Source organism: Diabrotica undecimpunctata, chromosome 4 (assembly GCF_040954645.1).
Source record: "Diabrotica undecimpunctata isolate CICGRU chromosome 4, icDiaUnde3, whole genome shotgun sequence".
NCBI lineage: Eukaryota > Metazoa > Arthropoda > Insecta > Coleoptera > Chrysomelidae > Diabrotica > Diabrotica undecimpunctata.
Window position 1 is genome coordinate 118169975 of NC_092806.1, and position 25663 is coordinate 118195637.

At 30.2% G+C, this 25663-nt stretch overlaps 1 protein-coding gene across 1 annotated transcript in view; it reads left to right on the forward strand.

The window, feature by feature from the left end:
• LOC140439917 (uncharacterized) overlaps window positions 1–25663 on the forward strand; it is a 44074-nt gene that overhangs the window by 4852 nt on the left and 13559 nt on the right. The window contains exons 2-4 of the mRNA XM_072530090.1: window positions 9781–10004; window positions 12512–12810; window positions 25119–25326. Coding sequence (XP_072386191.1) covers window positions 9908–10004; window positions 12512–12810; window positions 25119–25326 — 604 coding nt within the window. The 5' untranslated portion in view covers window positions 9781–9907. The remainder of the gene's footprint in view (window positions 1–9780; window positions 10005–12511; window positions 12811–25118; window positions 25327–25663) is intronic.

Below are 25663 nucleotides of genomic sequence, written 5' to 3' on the forward strand. Positions count from 1 at the left end.
TAATGTTTTATAAATCTGCGTTTTTGTCTTCATATTTAGGTGTCTATCCCACCATACTGAGTTAAGTTGTCGGATTGCTGTTCTTGTTTGTCCTAATCTTTGTGTAATTTCTTCCTCTGTTGTTGCCTTTTTCGTGATTATAAACCCCAGGTATTTGAATTTATCCTTTCCTTTGATTGTTCCATACATTGATATCTCCAGTGCAATTTAAGTGTTAGATACAAGTACCAAAAGAAGGCACTGAGGATGATCTGAGCTAGATCAAAAACTTAATGAATCTATAATTTTTGGACGACACTTTTAACAAATTTTAATTAAATATTTTTATACCAATATACAAATTTTGAAGTTTTTTACTTCTGTTTAAGTTTTCTAACTATGATATACAGCCATCATCATCATTATTTTGGCTTAACAACCCTGTATGGGTCCTAGCCTCCCCAAGAATTTTTCTCCAGTCGTCCCTATCCATCGCCTTCCTCCGCCAAGCACGTATTTCCATATTTCTCATGTCTTCATCGATGTTATCTAGGAATCTTGTTCTGGGTCTTCCTCTTCTTCTTTGACCAATAGGTCTATCAAGGAGCGTTTTTCTAGCTGGGTCGGTTTGCTCCATCCGCATTACATGGCCTACCCACCTCAGACGTCCTATCTTTATGTGTTTTACGATATCTGGTTCCTGGTATATCCTATCGAGTTCGAAGTTGTATCGTCTTCTCCAGACACCATTTTCATTTACCGCTCCATAGATGTGCCTTAGTATTTTTCTTTCGAAACATCCTAACATGTTTTCATTACTTTTTGTTAAAGTCCAGGTTTCTGAACCATATGTTAGGACTGGGCGTATTATTGTTTTGTAGAGTTTTAGTTTTGTATTTCTTGATATAACTGTAGATTTAAAAAGGAGATTAAGCCCAAAATAGCATCTATTAGCCGTGCACATTCTGCGGTTTATCTCTGCGGTAGTGTCGTTTTCACTATTGACGAGCGTTCCCAGGTACACAAATTCGTTAACTGCTTCGATGACGTCATTTTCTATAACAAGTGGCCGTAGTGTTTGTGGTTGCGTACCTATTTTCATGTATTTTGTTTTATTGGTGTTTATTATTAAACCCATTTTTGTAGCCGCTTCCTTTAATGCTACGTACGCCTCTCGTGCTGCGTTTTCCGTTCTCCCAACAATATTGATATCATCAGCATATGCTAAGATTTGATATACAGCCAACTACTGGGATTTTCCCGTTAATTTCAATATTTATTCTCGTTTAAATATTTTAAAAATAATACATCTAAGTTTACTTGTATCTTCTTACTCTTCTTCCTCGGCTTTTCTCTTTCACCAGGTGTCGCTGTACCTTACTTTTCTTTGATACTCACTTCTGTCCATCGTGTCTTCTTCATTTATACCTTATCATCTTCCTTTGTCATCCGGAAATCCGGAAGCGGAATGGCCGCTGTAAGGCCGACATTACTTCCGAACACTACCTTTATTCATTCATTCTCCATTCATCCACATCCACACTCCATTCATCAGCAAGGAGACTCCCCCCGTCTCCTTCCAGGTAGCACATAGAAAACCATCATCGCTCCTAGTACGGCATCACTCCCAGGCGGGCATTCCCTCCTTCACCACAGTCTGACTCACGCATTCTAACTCATACAGTCTGACCCACTTTTCTAGCTTCAACTTCCAGCATCTTTTCCTCTCACCTTTGAAGTTGGTCCAGCTGTCTTTCTTTCTCTTTTTTTTTTCTTGATCACTGTACGGATATAGTTGTGTGAGCTAGTCCAACCTACTTTATTTTTAATCATTATCTCAATCATCTCTCTCACTGTAACAAAATTCACACCTGTCTCTCTTTCCATTCTGTTTCTTTCTACTATCCATCTGTTGCTATCTAACATCGTATGTGGCACAATGTGCGAGTGTTTACAGTATAGGCATTCATCAGTGTCAACCTTTCCGAACCTAGAGAGGTAGGCCCTAAAACACCCGTGTCCTGTGAGGACACTCATATGTATTCTTCTGCCATATATATTCTTCTGATATATTCTTCTTGCCATATTTCACTACTGCTAAGAGAACCATACTGTGGCGATTTTTCTATTAAAATAATAAGATCCACTGCTAGCAGGTGGTACTATATCGACATGCTTGCCGTCAATGGCTCGTAAGCAGTGCGGAAAATTCCATTGCTGCTCAAATAGCCGTGCTATTTCTTTTCACTCTTCCACAGAACTAGACAACCAAAATCACTGAAAATTGTAAACGTTTAAAATCAAATGGCACGTTTGTTGAAATCATCACTATACGCGAGATCAAGACATCCTCTCCTTTGTATTTTTCCTTGATAATTTTTGTTGCAATGTCATTATTCATTAGCCTTTTCATAGCCAGTCTCGTTCCATTGCACAGTGCAAGTTAATTAATATCACGCCGCATAATGATATTTCATCCTACTTTTAATTGTAAATTGTTAGGTGGGAGTCCAGGCAATTCCAACGAATTCAAAAACTCAACTATATTTATCAAAATACAAAATATCAAAAACTAATTTGATTAAAAACAACTTTCCTCGAAAAAACCTCAGAGTAGTATCTTCCACCGAATATACATATAAAATTTCATAAAAATCGGTCAAGCCGTTTCGGAGAAGAAAGGTGTCGTGTTCCCAAGCGCTCACTTATCCAAATAATAACCACAGTCGACACTGCTTAACTTCGGGGATGGAACGAGAATCGGCATATTAAGTGTGGTATGGCTGTTGCCAAATCTATCAATACTGACATTTATTTTGTTAGTCCTAGTTCCTTCGTTAGTCATAGTATGCGCCATCTATTATTTATATTGCGATGTAGAATTAAAAAAACTGTTTTTGAAGTCTTTCCGTACACTTTTTTGAAAATTATCTTCTTCTTTTCCCTCCGGAAATCTCGGAAATTCCCGAAAAATCAACATATATTTTTCATTTTATATCAATGATGTAATAATACTTATATAATTAAATTGCAGGGGATTTTCCGAGATTTCTGGGGGGGGGGGTCAGGTCAATTATGTCATCATTATTAATACTGTGACAGACTATTCCAGCCAAATTAAACAATAAGTAAGTTTTTACGGTAAATTTCAAATGGACTCAACCACCACCTATGTCTTAAAAGCTGCAGATATCTGACCTTTTTTTTAACCAGACTGGGCTAATAAGCGCTATTTATTTTCAGTACTCTATTTACAATGAAAGAAAAGATGTTATGAAGCCTGATGAAGAACTGCCACTTCTCGACCACAGAATAAAAATAACAATTATTGTTGTTTATTACTCTGTGTCTCGACACTGTTACCTTTTTAGATATGAAATAATCCTTGTCACGTGTCACCTATCTGCCTTATCTGATTGGTTTACAATAGTCAAATGAAACTCACTTTTAACTAAAATCGTGGTCATGACTTTTAACCAACTTAGAGATTGTTTTAAAAAGCATAAATGATATATTATAATGTACTATTATATAGATTTATGAAATATATAAATATGTATATTATTTTTCAACAGCTACAAGAAATATTAAGAGGAAATAATTAAGATCATCAAATAATTACTTGCGGAAATTCATTATATAAATTAATACAGAAAGAAGACAATTATATAAATCATGCAAAAGTTTAGAAAATAATAATTAGGTTAATTGGGTATTTAGAAAAAGCCTAGCCTTCAGAAAAAAAATTTAAGAATTATTGTACTAATTTGTTACGCAGACATACAAAAAACAGAAAGTGTTGATTAGAGGAAAGTCACCAATTATGGAATAGCATTTTATTTTGGGGATATAAAAAATAACTTTATAGAAATGAAAACAGTTTATTGTTATTACAAATCAGTCATACATTTATATGTAGTAATTAACAGCCTTCTATCAAATATCTTAATTAACAAAATAAAATCGAACATAAAAACAAAATCACAAATGAGTAACCCAATATGGAATATGTACCCATTATATATGGAATATAAGCATATATTTAAATAAGAAAATTAAAAAAAATAAAAGAAGAAGCTTGATTCGCTATTCACTTGCATAAATCATAGATCCATGTATTAAACACTAGACCAGCACAATCATAATGATCCCAGAGCTCACAAGAGAGTCTTGGTCCAACAACTCATCAGTCTCACTGTCTGCATCAAACTGGATAACGTTGTGTTCCTCAGAATCTTTTTCTACTGAATCAGTCTTATTTTTCTTTGTTCGTTTGTTTCTCCTTAAAGTTTCCTTTTTATTCTTTGTGTTGGCTAATTAATTTTCTTTTTGATCCCTTCAAATTTTGATTTACTAAATCAGTCTTGTAGAATAAAGATTTTATGGCAGCTGCTACGGCAGCTATTCTTCCTCTATTAGATACTTTTCTTTGTTGCTTTGACACTGGACTTATAGCATACGAAGACACCAGACCTAGAGTGCTCCGATTAAGCCCGGACATTATTATCTTTAATTGAGGAGTTGAGTTGGTGTGTTGAATGAAGTTCTTGAACCATTCTGTGAAGTTGCTTATTTGAATCCACCCTGATGGTTGTGCAACTCCGACTGATCATGGCGGATATCTTCTCATTAGCTGAGCTCCCATATTTTTTCTGGGGAAAATATAAAAAACTGTGGCACAAAACGATCTGTAGCATTCATGCAAACATCTGTTGTTATAAGGGATCCACTTTCTGCTAAAATAAGTGCAGCTATCTGGCGTTTTCCTCTATGACCGATGATTTGTGGTTTCTTACTCTGTACTATTGTAAGGCCAGATTTATCCACTTCGTATATACGATTTGGTGGATAGTTATTTATAGTATAAGTATTTTTAAGAGAGTAGAAAAACGCGTTCACTTTTTTCTTATTAAATTCAAATGCTCTGCGTATTATACTAGTTCATTCATTATAATCGATACACACACAGACATACAACAATTTTTGCACAACCCCTGCTCCGAGTGATATGTGTTCCAATTGAACAGTGGGACCCACATGTCCGGTCGTCACACTCCGTAATGAAGTTGCGCCTATCTGACCCCCAAACTATAATCAACCACCCCTGTCCATCGCATAACGAATCAGGATTTGGGGAAGCTTTGTACTGAAAGTTACTTATGATGCCCTATGTAACGGGACATCCTCTGTTTTACTTTATGTGGTTTTACTATGTGAGATTTAAGAGGTAGATAAAAGTTTTTTCTACCTAAGACCTAAAACGGTGGCTCCTCGCCCGGATTGTGTGTGCTTGGTCACTCAGCCGCTGAATTTGCAAAATAAATGTTGTTCTCTTCGACTCCTGAGGGCACGAAAAATCTGGCCATCGAGCCCACGTTTGTCGGTACGTGACCTCGATGCTCAGGTTCCGCGAGCTTGGTCTTTTTGACCTACCTGAAGAGCCTCTGGTGCCTGAAAGGACGGCTTTTCTGTCTGTGTGGCTGATCAGCATTCACCCGATCTACTATTTTGTATTGTATTAGCGCTGTATGACTGCTGTAACCGAAGATTATTAGTACAGGGTCGGTTAAGAGAAAATAATATTAGAGAGAAAGTAATATTGGGTAGGGTGTACATTCTTAGGTGTATATGGCGCTCAATGATTACGTGTATATGTTTTTTGGTTTTTGTTTTTTATCTAGTGTAACTGGTTAGTAAAAAATAAAAATAATTAAATAAAAGAAATCAAATACGTTTGACTACTTTATGGCTATTATATTTTTACTGTTCTTCTGGATCTTTTCTATATACAACTAGCTGCAGTCTGGGTTGACTGTGTATTATCCTCTGGGTTTCGTCATAGTTTTTTCAACTCTCTTACCAGTCTATTTGATTGGTTCCTGAGATCTTTGAAAAGCACGTGTGCTTTTTCGTCTATTGTTCTCAGAATTGTCTTTTGTTCTGAATCTCTAAATACTTACCTTAATGAAACATACGTAGGAATATTCAGAGCCTCTCTGATCATATAGTTCTGGACTATTTGTATTTTCTTGTTGTTGGATTTGCACGAGGTTCCCCATGCTGCCAAGGCGTATGTTAGTGTTGGCAAAATTATAGAGTTTGCCCTCCTAATCTTTGGTTTTATGGACTTAACAACGATCTGGGTACGGTTTTGGTGTCTACTAATTATATGATATATATATATATATATATATATATATATATATATATATATATATATATATATATATATAATCTGCTATCGCTTTGTTGAATTAAGTGGCCAAATATATGACCTAGGAAGATAAATTCGTTAAACTTCCCGTGCTCGAATCGGTTTCAATAAAGTGTTATGAATCATTTCGGCCTATCACAGCCTCATCAGACACTTGGGCTGATACAAATTCAAACTCGGAAAGTCCAAGGAATGTCTCCTAACACTTCACCATTACAGTGGTTAGCGTATAGAGGCAACAAAGCGATAACAGCTTTTGCTAGAAGATTGAATCTTTTACACATTTCGTATAGCCCAGAGGACAGAAAACGATATTATTATATGGTTATCATTCACGGCCGCCAAAGCAGATGGCGCCTCTGTACGCTAACCACTGTAATGATGAAGTTTTCTTACTCAGACTCAGAAACATTCTTTGGACTCTCTGAGTTTGAATTTGTATCAGCCCAAGTATTTGATGAGGCTGGGATAGGCCGAAATGATTCACAACACTTTATTGATACTGATTCGAGCACGGGAGGTTTAACGAATTTGTCCTCCTAGGTCATATATATATATATATATATATATATATATATATATATATATATATATATATATATATATATATATGTATATATATATATATATATATATATATATATATATATATATATATATATATATATAGACAGCACTACTCCCTGTAGCACACTACCCTCCTTGGTTCCAGCTTTGCACATGGTTGGCCCTATCTGAACTGTGAACCTCTTGTCTGCTAGTTATGATGAGAGATGGCATCTCATCACCTTACAATACTCTTTTAATACATATATTAAAATTTTCTGCAAGACGAAAAAACTAAACACGCCTGCCACACTCGTATCGTTCGCGCAACTGACACAAAGGTGTGAGTACGATAGTTAAGAGAGCGAGTAAAAGAGAAGATTGTCGTGTATTGCGTTTTAAACTTATATTTTTAAGGAAATCAAGATATGCCATATAAGGATACTATTCCATATTTAGTTACTTTTCTCTAATAAGTAGAGAAAAAAGAAAACAAAAAATTCTAATGGAATTGACGAGTACTTACAAAATTGTTGATAAGTAGATGCATTTCTTAGAAAAAGAAAATAATTCCTTGGAAATTAATATAAATTTTATTATAAATTAATTTGTTCTATTATATTAAATTTTACCGGTATCCCAGTCACAAGATCCATACATATGTTGAATTAAAAAAAAATCTGCCGGATACGAATTAATTAGTGCTAAAATTTTGAAATAGTTTTGTATAAGGGACTGAGGTATTTGACACAAATATACACTGCTGTTTTAAGGACGGGATACTTTTTGCTTTTTTGGAGGGTGGCCCAAATTATACTAATACCTAAGCCAGGAAAACCTGCAAACAATATCCTACAGACCTATTAGCCTACTCGGTGATATGGCAAAGATACTCGAAAAATTAATTGTAGGGAAAATAGAACCAATTCTGAAAGCAAATCAATTAATTCCTAACCATTAATTTGGATTTTGGGAAGATTATCTACACAGCTGATCTTCCCACTAATAAAAATATAATCATTGCAACATATGCAGATGATACCGCTCTTATCGCATCTCACAAAGATCCTGTTATTGCTCCTCAAATCTTGCATACTCACTTGAATGTTATTTCCTCTTGGCGAAAAACCTGGCTAATTAAAGCGAATGAAATTAAATCTGTCCATGTCACCTACACTCTACGAAGAGGTGCCTGTCCAACTGTGGCATTAAATGGTCAGTGATTGCAACAAAAAGAAAATACAAAATATCTGAGAATTCATCTGAATCGACGATGAACTTTAGAACACGTATATTTGCTAAGAAGAAGCTACTGGGCTTAAAACTTAGTAAATTGTACTGGATCTTAGGTTATAAATAACAATAAACAGTCACCAACAAATTGTTAATTTACAAAGTAGTCCTTAAACCGATATGGAGCTAAGGAGTTCAATTGTGGGTCCCATTCAAATATCGAAATTCTACAAAGATTCCAGTCCAAAGTACAGGTTCATCGTAAACGCTCCATGGTACCTAACCAACAGTGTTATTGCTCGTGACCTTAAAATGAAACCTGTCAAAGAGGAAATATTTTACTTCACCCAGAACAATAACAAAGGCATAGAAAATCACCTCAACGCATTGGCTCAACCCCGAATGAAACTTCATGTCCAGCGAAGGTTAAGAATGCATCTTCCATGTGATCTGCCTGTCAGATTTTTCAAACCTTAGTACTGTTCTACCGTGTAAAGTTGTGTAGTAGTTCAGTTTCTCAAACCCAACCTTATATAAGTTAAAGGAAACTGTCATTGGACAGCTTTCCTAAATGTTTTGTTACTGTCATCAACGTTTGCCTATGGTAAAATTTTACAGATTGCAAATTAAATTGGATTAATAAATTAAACAAATTTTATTTTTTGTTACTTGGTGAAGCATTCTTCTAATAATTTAATTTTATCTGACCTATTTATATTGACAATTCAGACATATATTATACATTTTAAAGTAGACGACGTTAAAATATTATTACCAATATTGTTGAGTTGCGTTCCTGGGACGAATTTATTGTAAGATAGTTCATATGATTACATGAAATCAACTTTAACTTATAAATCCCCCTCCTCCTCAGTCCTAATCCCTTTTGGAATGTGGTGACACAATCAGGCATTTCCTTCCATCCTTCCCTGTCCTGGGCTAGTTGTTCAGCTTCATGTAACCCTTGGTTAATCAATATTATTGTTTGATCTACCCAACGACTTGGAGATCGTCCCCTAGGTCTCTTTCCTTCAACTCTACCCTCGACTATCAGTTTTTCCATCGTGCCTGTTCTTCTAGCAATGTGTACAAAATACAGAAAATATCTCAGTTGTATTTGTTTAAGCAATCCTTTACTTTAAAGTGTTCTAATATCGATACGTTAGCGCGATGATCAATCCAGGATATTCTTAACATGCGGCGGTATACCCACATTTCAAAAGCGTCTAGTTTATTTTTTTTTTCCGCTTTCTTTAAGGTCCACGTTTCGGATGCATGAGTGCCCTTATCAGATTTAGTTTTGTGTGTATTGTTATGCTAGAATTTTTCCAAATTGTTACCAGTTTCATCATAGCTATTCTAGCAATAGTCAACCTTCTACGTATCTCTCTGTCACACCCTCCGTCATTTGTTATTAGGGACCCCAGGTATATGAAACTATTTACTACTTCAAAGCTCCCAATTTCTCTAATGTGTTGAAGATTATTCCGAGCTCTGTCTACTATCATGATCTTTGTCTTACTCCTATTTAGCTTTAGTCCATATATTTTGCTTTTCTCCTCCAGACAACTTATTAATAACCTTAAAAAAAATCAAAAAAGTCAAAAAAGAATAAACGAGATGTTTAATAAAAATAATTGTCGTATTAATTTAAACTCTAGATGACTTTATATCTCGTCAAGTAAAACATCTGTTTTATTATTGAGATACAGATTTTATTTTAGATAAGATTGTTTTTCTCATAATCTTATCTGCCGTACCATATCAACGATAATGAGAAACTATTATATGACCACTTATTTAACTAGGCCTGACCTGCGAACATTTAGCGAAATCACATTGTTCTTAAATAAGCACGTTACCCGTTGAGACGTAGCAATTGACGTTAAACTGACGCTTTAGTCGCTTTAAGTGGGCAATTGTTTGTCGAAGAATATGACGACGAAAAGTCTGAAGAATCTTGCTGAAGTGTCTAAAGAAGAGCAGCAAACATTTATTGATAGTTTTGATTATGTTTTGACAGATTTAGATGGTAAGTAAAAAAACTTTATATTATACATAAAATATTAGTCATATTTCTAGATATTCAAATTTTACCAAAAATTTTATATATTTACTACTCTCCAAAATTAACGCACCACCTCAATTGGGCCATGATTTTGAAACTATATTTCTTCTGAACCCTTAATTGGATTTCAATGATTTTTTTCACATTTTAGGTATATTTTTATTTTTAATTAATTACTATATTCATGTTTTTTGAGAAATGTCAACGTTTTACCTATATACGGGGTGTAAAAATAAAGTTGTGGTTTTTTATCTAATTTTGCAACACTCTGTGGAATGTACTAGAAATAAACGCTACCTCTTATTAATATTTCGAAATAGCTTCAACTTTTCTTATCATTTTCGTAAAAAAAATCATCTCGATATCTCTATGATTAAAAAACAAAAGTACGTTCAAAGCATGAGGTGATTTTTACTCTTCAAAATTAATGCATCACCTCAAGTGTACCATAATTTTTAATGTATTTTCCTTTTGAATCCTTAATTGGATTTCGATAATTTTTTTCGTATTGCGGGTGTATTTCTAAATAATTACTATAATAATGTTTTCTGCGAAATGTTAAGTTTTTACCCATATACAAGGTGAAAAAATAAAGTTGTTTTTTCATCTTATTTTGCAACACCCTGTATAATTTATTAGAAGCAAACACTACATCTAATTAATATTTCGAGACAGCTTCATTTTTTTTTAAAGTTTCGTAAAAAAGTCATCGATATCTTTATTATCAAAAAAGAAAAGTACGTTCAAAGCATAACGTGATTTTATTGAAATTTTAATATCAAACAATTTGACTGGACAGTTTCAAACTGTCAATATTGTTTACAATTCAATAAATTGTTTTGCTGTTTTGCATATGTTAGTTGACATGAACCGCATTTCAAAAAATCTGAAAGTGGTTAAGTTAAAAAGGGGTTAAGTTAAGTTAAAGATCTGAAAACCTGATGTAGGTTTAAGTTATAGTGAAATAAGCTTGAAGTTAAGAGTATCTTATACTACAATATTACGAATCATTCAATATTTTCGAGAAACAAACGACCATATGAGACGACGTGGACAAGGAAGAGAAAGACTCACAACACGCCAAGATCAGTTTATCAGGCCTCGTGCTATAAGAAAACGTTTTGTCACAATAAGACATTTATAAATACAAGTGGCAGATGTTCATAATATTCAAGTTAGTAGAAATGCTATACAAAGGCGTCTCGCTGAGTAAGTTCTGCATATTAGGATACCAGTGAGAGCACTAGCTTTAAACGTAAATCATCGTATAAGTAGATTACGATTTGCTAGAGAGTAGCTTGATTATAATGTTAATGACTGGGAGCACGTGTTGCTTATATAGCTCAGATAGACATGTGAGAGTTATTCAACGACCTATTACTTTGTTCAATGGAGAATCTGTAATGGTTTGGGGAGGAATATCTCTTACAGCGCGAACGGACCTTGTTGCTTTACGAAGAGGTTCCTTAACAAGTTAAGGGTATATTACAGACATTTTGTCTAACCATGTAGTTCCATTTGCTCGTTACATAGGAAATAATTTTCTTTTATTGCATGATATTGGTCGACCACATGTTGCACGTGTGGTCCGTGATTATTTGGACGAGGTTGAATAACAATCTTATAAACTGGCCACCCTGCAGCCCTGATCTAAATCCCATAGAGAGTTTGTGGCTTTCTTTGGTAATTGTTTTAATATTTCGTCTGTTATTAGATCGAACCATGGAGCTTTTTTGGGATCGATATTCCCTTTTATCTCTTTCGTATTAGTAGATTTAATTTTCAAGAGAACTGGTTCAAAACTATTTACGTTGACCAAGTCATTTCCTTTGTATAGTTAAAACGTGTTTTCGAGATGAGGTGCAAAGTGGCTGGCTTTTTGACCATTGGTTCGAGCCCAGCTTTCATCAGCGTTTCTAATTGGTGGGTTATGTAGTATAGGTCTTTTTAAGCCGCTTGGTGGCCTACTTGATAGAATATTCAGTACTTGTTTCAGCTGCTAACTCGCTAAGGTATGTTCCAATCGATTCATTCTTGATGCGTATTTCTACCTTAAGATCTTTTTGTTTTGGCAAAAAAATAATTAGGTGTACTTAAAAAAACGTGCGTTCTCCATCGTTAAGTAAAGTCACATGAAGCTGTCGCCACAAAAGAACTCGTGTTTAGCTATCTTAGAGAACTTTGACATTTTAAAAATGGAAAAAGATCACCTCATCTTTTTTTCGTTATTAGTTTCGGAGGCTAAGTCATGTCACTCATTATTTAAGTTTTAAAATTTTTACTCTGGTGAGATTTTTCACCGATTTCCTTCACTTCAAGGGAGAATTGTGGTTCTTTAAACAATAAAACTACATACCAGTTTTCAATCAGAATACAATTTACAAGCAAGAATAGATTGGAAATTAAAATTTGCGAAAAATTAAATATAATTAACTAATAGAATATTATTGGAGATTTTATTTTTGTTGTAGGCGTGTTGTGGTTGTTATGGAAACCATTTCCGGATGCTGTAGAATGCGTTGATAATCTTAGAAAGTTACGAAAAAAAATTGGCTTTATAACAAATTACACAGGTGCACCTGTACCTGTTTTATTCGAAAGACTACAGAACAATAAACTATCACAAAATATAGAAGAAATGGTTAATCCCTATATGGCGGTAACAGCTCATTTAAAAAAGATAAACTTTCAGAAGAAACTGTATGTGATAGGTAGTAAACAGTATAAAGAACAATTAAAAAAGGATGGATTTAACGTTGCTGACGATCCTGTAAGTATATTACTATTGTTGTGATTTTACTTAACTGTCATGTCTTTATTTAATTTATAATTTCTTTACTAATTTATTATATTGTTCCCATTTTAATCTATTAAAACACACGGTAATTTATATCAGTTTATTAAACTACTGTACAATTTATTTGACGAGCGTAACAATTAAAACGCGGCGCGCGATCTTCAAAATTAACTGTCTTTTTCAATGAAAGCTCCGTTATTATATATAAAAATACAGCCGGTCGAGAATTCCTCTGATTATACTAGAAGGTAAATCCGGGTTATCGTTTCGACCGTTTTCTGGAAGGTTCCGTTCAGGTAGATTTCTGCCAGCTGATCGAAGGGTTCCGTACAATCTAAAACATATTAGTGAATAAACACATGTTTACAGGTTTTTAATATGACTCATATTTTTACGTAACACTATATTTTATGCTTTACACTTTTAGCATTTTTTTTTAAATTCGTTTTCATATATTTACATTTTTCTTAGTTGTTTCGTTCCTTTCTGACTTTATTATTTATTATCTAGACAAAATCTTTTTCAGGGTTAAGTTTTTCAATATAATATAATATATATATATATATATAAATATATATATATATACAAATATATATATATATATAAATATAAATATATATTTATATATATATATATACATATATATATGTATATTTATATATATATATATGTATATATATATGTATAAATATATATATATATATATATATATATATATATATATAAATATATATATATATATATATATATTTATATATATATATATATATATATATATATATATATATTTATACATATATATATATATATATATATATATATACATATATATATATATATATATATATATACATATATATATATGTATATATATATATTGTGACGATTAGGGTTTATAGAAAATAATTTATAAGTTATATACTACATAATATTAGATATTTGGTTGTTTTAAATAAGTTATATACTAGAGAATTTAATAAAAATATATTTATGTGAGGGCATTTTTAATAAATTAGCATATAATAATTGTGGAAAGTTGTGTTTTGATATTGTAAATATATATAAGTGAGCCATGTGCTTAGGCAACCAAAAATACTCTCGGAGATTGACAGATATTTATACTCTGAAGTGACGTTTAAGAATATTTACGAATATAAGTGGGTTATAATAATATATTGTTTGAAATGTGTATTTTATTAAATTAGAATGTTAAGTTACTAATTTAATTATATATTCTGATCTGAAAAGCCTAAATGTAAACAAAATTATTAATAGAAAAGAATGGAATTCTCTGGATCTCCGGAGATGGCCATGTTTGCGAAATGGTTTGTTCCAGAAAATTCAGACAAGTATTTGATAGAACAAATTGGAACATGATCTATTACCAGATGGTTCTAGAAATCCAAAACATATAAATACCCGTGATTTGGATTCAAGATGGCAGTTTTTGAAAGTTTTTAGTCAGAAAAGTTTTAGATAGTGCAGTCAGAAGAGTTTTAAGAACTTTTTAGGCAGTTTTGGAAGTTTTTAGTCAGAAGTCAAGCAGTTTATTATGAAAGTTAGTTGGAGTCAGTGAATCAAGTACAAATAGTCAAAATGTTTAATATAGTGAGTTAAATGAAGATTAAAAATTATGCATATAATTTAATGCACATTTATAATTATACACAAATAATTATTGAAGATAAAAAAAGGTATATTGGAAGAAATTAAATTATATTATGGTTGGAGATTAGTATAAATCAACTTATAATAATTGGATATTGGTATATTGAAAAGAAGAATAAATATAAATGCTGTTTGCTGGTTTGGTTGGTGGTGTATACATGCTGGTGAAGAAAACTATATCTTAAATTGGTAGAAGCTGATAATTGGAAAAAGAAATTTCACAAAAACAAGGATAACCGAAGTACGAAGACTTTCAGTGGTGATTAGAATATATATAGTGGAAAACAGTTCATTTAGGCATTCAGTGAAAGAAAGGTACAAAATTTTGTTAATATAATTTAGTTAGTGTCATAACAATTTCAATTTTGAAGATAGTTTTGTTTAAATTTTAGATTGTCTATAGAATTTAATTAGTTTTATAAGAGTATCAATTTAAAGATAGTTTATTTTAAATTTACATTGGCTAGGTTAGATATATATATGTGTGTTTCATAATAGTTATAATAAAGATAATTTAAAAAAGTACTTACAAGCTAATTCTTTGAGAACCGCGATAAAAACCCTATATATTATATTATTAAAAATACTCATTGCTCATCATTCAAACAAAAAACACATCATAACAATTTGGCACCCAACGCGGTGGCTCTCTATTTAAAAGAATTAGTTTGGGAAGATAAGTGCTCTCACATAATTAAATTAATTTTCATTAGAAAGCAAAAATTATAGATTTTACTTTTAATTATATTTGAACAAGTAAAGTCTCAAAATGTCTCAAGGAAAGAAAGGTACAAGAAGCAAAAAGAATGAAGAAGATGTGGAAGTAGAAACACAACCTATACAAGAGGAGAGTTTAGTTCAAGTTCCACAAGATACTGCAGAAATGAATCCAGAAAGAGAGGAAAATGTCAATATGGCAGCTTTGATGTCATTAATGATGCAGATGAACAAGACAATAGAAGAGAATACAAAAAAAATGGAAGAAAATTCAAAAGAAGTCAAAGAAGACATGAAAAAAATAGAACAAAAAATGGAAGAGAATTCAAAAGAAGTCAAAGAAGATATAAAAAAAATAGAACAAAAAATGGAACAGAATTCAAAAGAAGTCAAAGAAGACATGAAAAAAATGGAACAGAAATTGGAAGAGAATCATAGAAAATTAGAGAAGAAAATAGAAGATAATAATAATAAAATTGTAAAACAAATGGATAAAAAACTTGAAGCTGCAGAGAAAAAAGTAGCAAATGAAATAAAAAGTATACGGAATGACTACAAGAAAAGGATAGAAAATGAGAGGACAGAAGTAAAGAGGATTATTCAAGATAATAAGATAGACATAGAACAGAAAATAGAGTTACAGAAATGTAACTTAGAAGTAAAAATTAACGAAGACAGGAGAAACACAGAAGAAAAATTAGACGATATACAACAAAATATCCAAATAAATAGTAATCAAATAAGAAATGTGGAACAGAGAATAGATGATATTTCACAAATGAGAGACATAGGGAGACCTTACTTAAATTTAACAAATGAGACTGGGATTAAATTCTCTGGTAATATAAAAAATTTGCATCCTAGAGTATACATAAATAGTTTAAAACATAAATTAAGATTTGTGAATAATATTAATGATATTAAAGATTATATTAGAGTGACATTAAATGACAATGCAGCAACTTGGTTTGCTAGTATTGAAAATGATTTAGATAACTTTCAAACATTTGAAAATAAATTTTTAAATTATTATTGGGGTGAATTAGAGCAAGCAAAGTTTAGAGAAATTCTATATTTTGGAAAGTATAATCAAAATTTAAAATCAAATATGGTAGATTATGCATTGAAATTGATAACAGTTGCAAAATATTTAGAACCACCACTTAGAGAGGATGAAACAGTCTTAAATGTATCTAGACATTTTGATGCTGATGTTGTGCAAACCGTAACTGTACAAAATATTCAAACAATAGATAGTTTTATTAATTTTATTCAAAGAATACAAAGAGGCAATATGACAAGTAATAATAACAACAGAAAAAACAACAATAACTTTCAATATAATAAAAATGATAATCAACAATATAGACAATCATATAACAATAATACTAGGTATGGTGATAATTTACAAAATTTTAATAATATTAACACTAATCCAAATAGACAGAACTTTAATAATAATACTAGTTATAATAGACAAAATTTTAATAATAATACTAATTATAATAGACAACATTTTAATAACAGTACTAATAATAATAGACAAGATTTTAATAATAGAAAAAATACAGAGCGACCTAACTATAACAGACAGGTAAATTGTGTTCGAAGGAATAGAAGCTGCGAAGGCAGGGAACGAAGTAGTACAAGGCAGGAGAATGTGAGTAGAAGTCATAGTAGGGAAAGACATAGGACATCAGATCCAAGTGGTCAGATACAATCTGACAATTCTAATAATCAAAATTTTGTGCAGTAAACTTTCTGAATTACAAGTTAGGCCATTGCTATTATGAAAAACCTTCTGAATTTATTTCTTTAGATGAAGAGAACATTATTGAATCTATTAATTTAATTTATATAAATGCTTTGGCCAAAAATAAAATGATTAAGATTATGATAGATACTGGTTCAGAAAGTACTTTAGTCTCGGAGAATTTTATTTTTAATACATTAAAATTATCAGATATAATAAAGATTCCAAAAATTAAAATTATTGGTGCAAATAATAAGAAGTTGGGTGAAATTGATAAACTAGCCAATTTTAAAATTAATATTCTTAATAAAGAAATTAATATGCAAGGATTTATTGTCAAGGATTTATGTGTTGATATATTAATGGGAAATGATGAATTGGAAAGGAAGAAAGTAAAGATAGATTTTGAAGAAAAAATGGTAACTTTGGAAGGGCAAATAATTAAATTTATGCAGAAAGATGAGGTAGAAGAAGGAATAAGAGTTGATAGGATATTATTAAAAGAAAATAATGATGTTTATGAAGAAGAAATGTATTTTGATGATAGGGAAATGTCCCAGAAGAATGTAAAGAATAATTATTGTAGTGAATATTTAAGGAATGGAAATTTTAAGCAGATGGATGCCTACGAGGCGGAGTGCGTAAAATTGGAAGCAAGGAATAATGAGTACATAATGAAGAATAATTTTATTTGTAAAGAAGAAGATATAATGAAAGTTTTAAATTGCCCTGAAGAATATAAATCAATAGTCATTTCCATATTGCAGCAACACAAGGGACTTGTCAATAAAGAAAATAGAATTGCACAAAATTATATCCATAGTATAAAAGTTAAAGAAGAAAAAGATTTTAAAACAAAATCATACCCAATACCATATAAATACAGAGAAGAAGTAAACAAAACAATTAATAATATGTTAGAAGATGGGATCATTGAGAAGGCAGACACACGTTTTATTAACCCCATAGTAGTAGTACGAAAAAGATCAGGTGAAATCAGGTTATGTTTGGATGCAAGGAATATTAACAAGATTACTGAAAAGCAATTTGAAGCACCAATGAGTATAGATGGAATATTAGGAAGAATTACAGGAATGTCATTTTTCACTAAAATCGATTTACAGCATAGTTTCTGGTTAATACCTCTAGAAAGAAAAAGTAGACAGTATACAGGATTTCAGATAGATGGAGTAGTATATCAATTCAAAGTAGTACCATTTGGACTTCAATCATCTTGCAGTGCTCTATGTAGATGTCTTCATGATATTTTGGATCAATATGAACATTTTGTAATTCACTACATTGATGATATATTAATTTTTTCTAAAACGGCTGAAGATCATGAGAAACACCTAAAAATTATAATAAATAGATTAGACAAAGTGGGACTAAAAATAAATCAAGAAAAATGTACATTTTTTCAAAAAGAAGTCATATATCTAGGTTATAAACTTAACACTAAGGGAATCGAAATGGATCCAGAACGGACACAAGTCATTCAGGAATATAAAACACCACACAATTTAAGAACTTTAAGAGGATTTATTGGAATAATTAATTATTATAAAAGGATGATACCAGATCTAAGTATAAAAGAAATTCCATTACTTGAACTACTGAGAAAAGGTGTAAAATGGAGATGGGATCAGAGAAGAGAACTAGCATTCCAAGAAATTAAAAACATTTTTCTGTCAAATTTGAAAATATACTATCCTGACTACACACAGCCATTCATATTAAGAACAGATGCATCAATAGAGAGATTATCAGGGGTATTATTACAAATACATGATGGGGTCGAATACCCAATACAATTCATTTCAAGAATCACAAAGCCACATGAAAAGGGTTACTCAGTTTCAGAATTAGAACTAGCAAGTATAATACACTGTGTCACAAAATTAAGATTTTATTTGTTGGGTAATGAATTTACAATAGAAACAGATCACCAAGCTTTAACGTCTATATTAAATAACAAATATGGAAACAGTAGAATACATCGGTGGAGTCTAATACTTAGTGAATACTGCTTTGAAATCAAATACATTTCTGGAAAATCCAATATAGTGGCAGATGCTTTATCAAGGTTAGAAAATACATCACAAAAAGGGCAGCGAACAATAAAAATTGGATTAAATCAATTAGTAGACAGTACTGGATTATATTCTAGAGAAGAAATTATAAGAGATCAGATCAATTTGAGTGAAAAACAAAAAGTCCTTAAGAAAGATGGAGTTTATTATAAAATAATAAATGGCATAGAAGTATATGTAATAACTAGAACTTTAGCAAAGAAAATATTGAAAAATTTACATAACAATTATATGCATATTGGTTCAAGAAAGCTATGGATGCTATTTAGGGACAATTATTTTGCAAAGAATGACATAAGTATAGCAAAGGAAATTACTACCCAATGCCCAATATGTCAACTAAACAAAGAAAAGAATTTCAAAAACCAGAACACATATAAATCTAATGTTGTAAATGAAAAACTAAATACAGTTTCCATGGATTTTATTTCAAATTTAGTTCTCAGTCCAACAGGAAAAAAGCATATACTAGTGATAGTTGATTTATATACAAAATTTATTAAACTATATCCATGCTCCAGAACAAATGTTAAAACATTAAAATTATATATTAATCAATTTTTCGAAGAAATAGGACCATTTAGAAATTGCATAATAGATAATGCTACATATTTTAACAACCAAAAATTTCGGACATTTTGTGAGAAAAAGGGAATCAACATTCATTTTACAAGTATCAGACATCCTCAGGCAAATCCTGCAGAAAGATATATTAAAGAAGTTATAAAATATTTAAGGATACTGTGCCAAAACCAACATGAAACTTGGCAGCAACATATACCACAAGTAGAATATTTTTTGAATAATACACATAATTTGAATACAGAGGAACTACCAGAATATTTAATGTTTGGCCATATAGGAAACAGAAAGTGGATTAGTGAATATAATCAGGATATGTTAGAACAAGTAATGCAGAAAGTGAATAACCGAATTAGGAGGAAAGCTGAAAAATATATCAGAAGACAAAATCGAAATATAAAAAAACCAATCACATTTCAAAAAGGAGACCAAGTGTTAATTCGTTCACTTAGAAAAAGTAATGTTAAAGAAAACCGTTGTAAGAAATTACAACCAATGTTTGAAGGTCCATATACAATTGAAAATCAGAATGGACTAAATAGTTATGTGTTAATAGATGCAGAGAACAGACTAAGAGGCATATTTCATATCAACGACATTTTTCAATATCATGAAGAGATTGAATAATATTTTCTATACCTTTAACACAAATATAATAACACTAATAACTTACTGATATATCCATTTTATTCAATAGACTTGATTTGTTAAATGGTAGATGGTAGATTTCATTATTTTGAATCAATTTGACATCATACTTGTTGAATTTTGTATATATGGAAATTAATTTGTACCCTAAAAATCATAATTTGGGGTTAGACACAAAATTGATACTATAATTGCTATAAAAATGTCTTTCTAATATAATAAAGTGAAAAAACTTACCAATTTATATTGATGAAAGTTATTTTGAATAGAAATAATTCCTAGATTTTGTCTATAAATAAACAGAAAACAATATCCATTATATTTTTAATTAAGGTTATATTTTATTCTCTCCATTTGACATGACAGTTTGACCATAGAATAGCCGAACTGTGATCCGTTGTTCTCTGTTGTGATTTGACATAGACAGCGAACAGGGATGTATTTAACACACTTTAAATAATAATAAAAAATTGAATTATTAATTTATTAAATTTAATAAGGTATGAGAAAATTAATATTTAAAAAAATAATAAGTAAATTATTTATTTTAAATATTATTTTTGGGGTATTGTGACGATTAGGGTTTATAGAAAATAATTTATAAGTTATATACTACATAATATTAGATATTTGGTTGTTTTAAATAAGTTATATACTAGAGAATTTAATAAAAATATATTTATGTGAGGGCATTTTTAATAAATTAGCATATAATAATTGTGGAAAGTTGTGTTTTGATATTGTAAATATATATAAGTGAGCCATGTGCTTAGGCAACCAAAAATACTCTCGGAGATTGACAGATATTTATACTCTGAAGTGACGTTTAAGAATATTTACGAATATAAGTGGGTTATAATAATATATTGTTTGAAATGTGTATTTTATTAAATTAGAATGTTAAGTTACTAATTTAATTATATATTCTGATCTGAAAAGCCTAAATGTAAACAAAATTATTAATAGAAAAGAATGGAATTCTCTGGATCTCCGGAGATGGCCATGTTTGCGAAATGGTTTGTTCCAGAAAATTCAGACAAGTATTTGATAGAACAAATTGGAACATGATCTATTACCAGATGGTTCTAGAAATCCAAAACATATAAATACCCGTGATTTGGATTCAAGATGGCAGTTTTTGAAAGTTTTTAGTCAGAAAAGTTTTAGATAGTGCAGTCAGAAGAGTTTTAAGAAGTTTTTAGGCAGTTTTGGAAGTTTTTAGTCAGAAGTCAAGCAGTTTATTATGAAAGTTAGTTGGAGTCAGTGAATCAAGTACAAATAGTCAAAATGTTTAATATAGTGAGTTAAATGAAGATTAAAAATTATGCATATAATTTAATGCACATTTATAATTATACACAAATAATTATTGAAGATAAAAAAAGGTATATTGGAAGAAATTAAATTATATTATGGTTGGAGATTAGTATAAATCAACTTATAATAATTGGATATTGGTATATTGAAAAGAAGAATAAATATAAATGCTGTTTGCTGGTTTGGTTGGTGGTGTATACATGCTGGTGAAGAAAACTATATCTTAAATTGGTAGAAGCTGATAATTGGAAAAAGAAATTTCACAAAAACAAGGATAACCGAAGTACGAAGACTTTCAGTGGTGATTAGAATATATATAGTGGAAAACAGTTCATTTAGGCATTCAGTGAAAGAAAGGTACAAAATTTTGTTAATATAATTTAGTTAGTGTCATAACAATTTCAATTTTGAAGATAGTTTTGTTTAAATTTTAGATTGTCTATAGAATTTAATTAGTTTTATAAGAGTATCAATTTAAAGATAGTTTATTTTAAATTTACATTGGCTAGGTTAGATATATATATGTGTGTTTCATAATAGTTATAATAAAGATAATTTAAAAAAGTACTTACAAGCTAATTCTTTGAGAACCGCGATAAAAACCCTATATATTATATTATTAAAAATACTCATTGCTCATCATTCAAACAAAAAACACATCATAACAATATATATATATATATATATATATATATATATATATATACATATATATATATGTATATATATATATATATATGTATATATATATGTATAAATATATATATATATATATATATATATATATATATGTATATATATATATATATAAATATAAATATATATTTATATATATATATACATATATATATATATATAAATATATATATATACATATATATATATGTATATATATATATATATATATGTATATATATATATGTATAAATATATATATATATATATATATATAAATATATATATATATATATATATATATATATATATATATATATATATATATATATATATATATATATATAACGTTCCTAAAGGTTTCCGTGATATTAGTGAATAAACACATGTTTACAGGTTTTTAATATGACTCATATTTTTACGTAACACTATATTTTATGCTTTACACTTTTAGCATTTTTTTTTAAATTCGTTTTCATATATTTACATTTTTCTTAGTTGTTTCATTCCTTTCTGACTTTATTATTTATTATCTAGACAAAATCTTTTTCAGGGTTAAGTTTTTCAATATAATATATATATATATATATATATATACAAATATATATATATATATATATATATATAAATATAAATATATATTTATATATATATATATATATATATACATATATATATATATATATATATATATATATATACATATATATATATATATATATGTATATATATATGTATAAATATATATATATATATATATATATATATATATATAATTATATAAATATATATATATATATATATATATATATATATATATATATATATATATATATATATATATATATATATATATATATATATATATATATATATATATATATATATATATATATATATATATATATATATATATATATATATATATAACGTTCCTAAAGGTTTCCGTGATTAGTACAATTAAACCAAAAGCTAAGATTAATACTATTACAGGAAAATTACAGTTAAATTAACAATATCAAAAATACTTATTGTCTAGCGGACAGAATATGAAAGAAATTATTTCTTATCAATTTAAAAGAAACATAGTAGGCTATGTTTTTGTTAAATGTCATTATTTGTTTAGTAATTTATTGATGTTCAGTGACAGTTTAGAACTACAATATTTTTGGTATTTGTGAATGTTTTAATTATTGCTTAGATTTAATTTAAAGTAGAAATGGAGTTAAGTGTAAAGCAAAGAATTGAAATACTTATGATGATTGCATATGGAGACAGATCGCGAACTCAGCTGGAAGTGTGCAATTTGTATAATGATAAAGATCCAGAAAGACCTATAACGCGTTCAACAGTCAGTAAGATTGAAAAGAAATTTCGAGAAACTGGTACGGTTGAAAATGCACAGAAATCAGGTCGTCCCTCTGCAAATGCTGATACAGCATTAGATGTTTTACTTAGTTTTGAAGAAGATGCACACACTTCTGTGCGTAAAGTTAGTCGCGATATCGGTGTTAGCAAAACAACGGTACACAAACTATTAAAGCTTGAAAAATGGCATCCTAATAAAATCAAACTTGTGCAGGAATTAAAGGAAGATGATCCCGATAGAAGAATGCAGTTTTGCGAAGCAATGATGGATAATTGCCACCGAGACTCTCTCTTGTTGAAAATATTTGTTTTAATGATAAATGTACTTTTACGCCGAATGGGAATGTAAATAAACACAACTGTCGGTACTGGAGTGATACGAACCCGCATCTATTCAGAGAAGGTCACACTCAATATCCTGAAAAAATTAATGTTTGGGCAGGAATATTAGGCGATGCTATAATCGCCCCCTTGTTCATACCAGGTAATTTAAGTGGCGACATTTATCTTGATATGCTGGAAAACACCATAGAACCTTTAATTGTGCATGAATTAGAGAACCGATGGGACGATCAAGGCGGCCTCGCTCTAGACGAAAATTTGCTGCACTTCCAACAATATGGAGCACCTCCTCACTATGCAGTTCCAGTTAGGCACTGGTTGGATACTAATTATCCGAACAAATAGATTGGAAGGAGAGGTCCTATTGATTGGCCAACGAGGTCACCAGACTTACCGCCACCTGACTTTTTCTGCGGGGTTACCCTAAGTCAGTTATTTATAAAACTCAACCTGCGTCACTTGAGGAATTGCAAGAAAGAATTACGCAAGCATGTTGTGCTATTACTAGAACAACATTTGCCAAAGTTCGTACAGAATTTAAAAATAGGCTGTATTATTTTTTAGACAACAACGGGACTCACTTTGAACATTTACTTAATTGACATTTTCAACAAATTTTTAGTTCAACAAAAACCTTATTAAATTTTCCATTTAAGCCAAAGTTTCACAATTACTGCTTCACCCTGTATAATTATTATTTATATCATTGGATAGTATTTTTATAGCCTTTACAATGATGTATCACAAGTAGGGGTTTGCAATTTAAACTTTTTTGGTTGTGGTGAGTGAAGCCTAGGGGGTTGATGGGGATGAGTTCTCTTTTATGTCATTTTAGTTCCCCCTTACTATCCTAGAAACGGTTTCAAGCATTTTCCGGTATCAGCTTTTGTTCTTGAGATATACCCCATTGTAAGTTTTAAAATTGACACACTGTATAAATATGTGCGTAAAATGCTCCTGTTAATTTATCAATCCGAATCGCAAAGTGACGACATAAACAATTATATAACATTTTTTACACAAACGAATATGTACCATTTTTATAACATATAATAACAATACGATTATGTAATATTATAACTCTTAAATTTATGGTAAACAAACTTTATAATTTTTAGCCGCAAGAGATAGAAGAAACTGTGAAATGCTTATTTGCAAACATTCAGGATGATGAAGAGATTGGAGCTGTTCTTTACGATTTTGACATAAATTTAACTTATATGAAGCTGCAAAAAGCTCTTACTTACTTAAAAAGAAAAGATTGCTTGTTTTTTGTAGCAGCAGCTGACAAAACTCTCCCTGTTGGGCCCTTAGGACCATTAATAGGTAATACACTGTTTCTAGATTGGGCTAATTATATATACAGGGTGGTCCTTAAGTAATTGTACAAACGAAAACCGTAAATTCTACACTTTAAAATATTACGATTTAAGCCAAATTGCTTTAATAAAATGTTGATATTAAGAAAGATACAGGGTGTTAAAGTGCAAATTTAAATTTCTATTTTTCGCTATAACTTTCATGTTTGTAAAGATTTATGCATAAAAATTTACAACTGGGTACTCTTAAATATGAGAAATTATAATTTGATACACACTTTGATGTAGCTGATAGAGGGCGCCACATATGCCACACATGTGGCATAAATTTGCACTTAACTTTT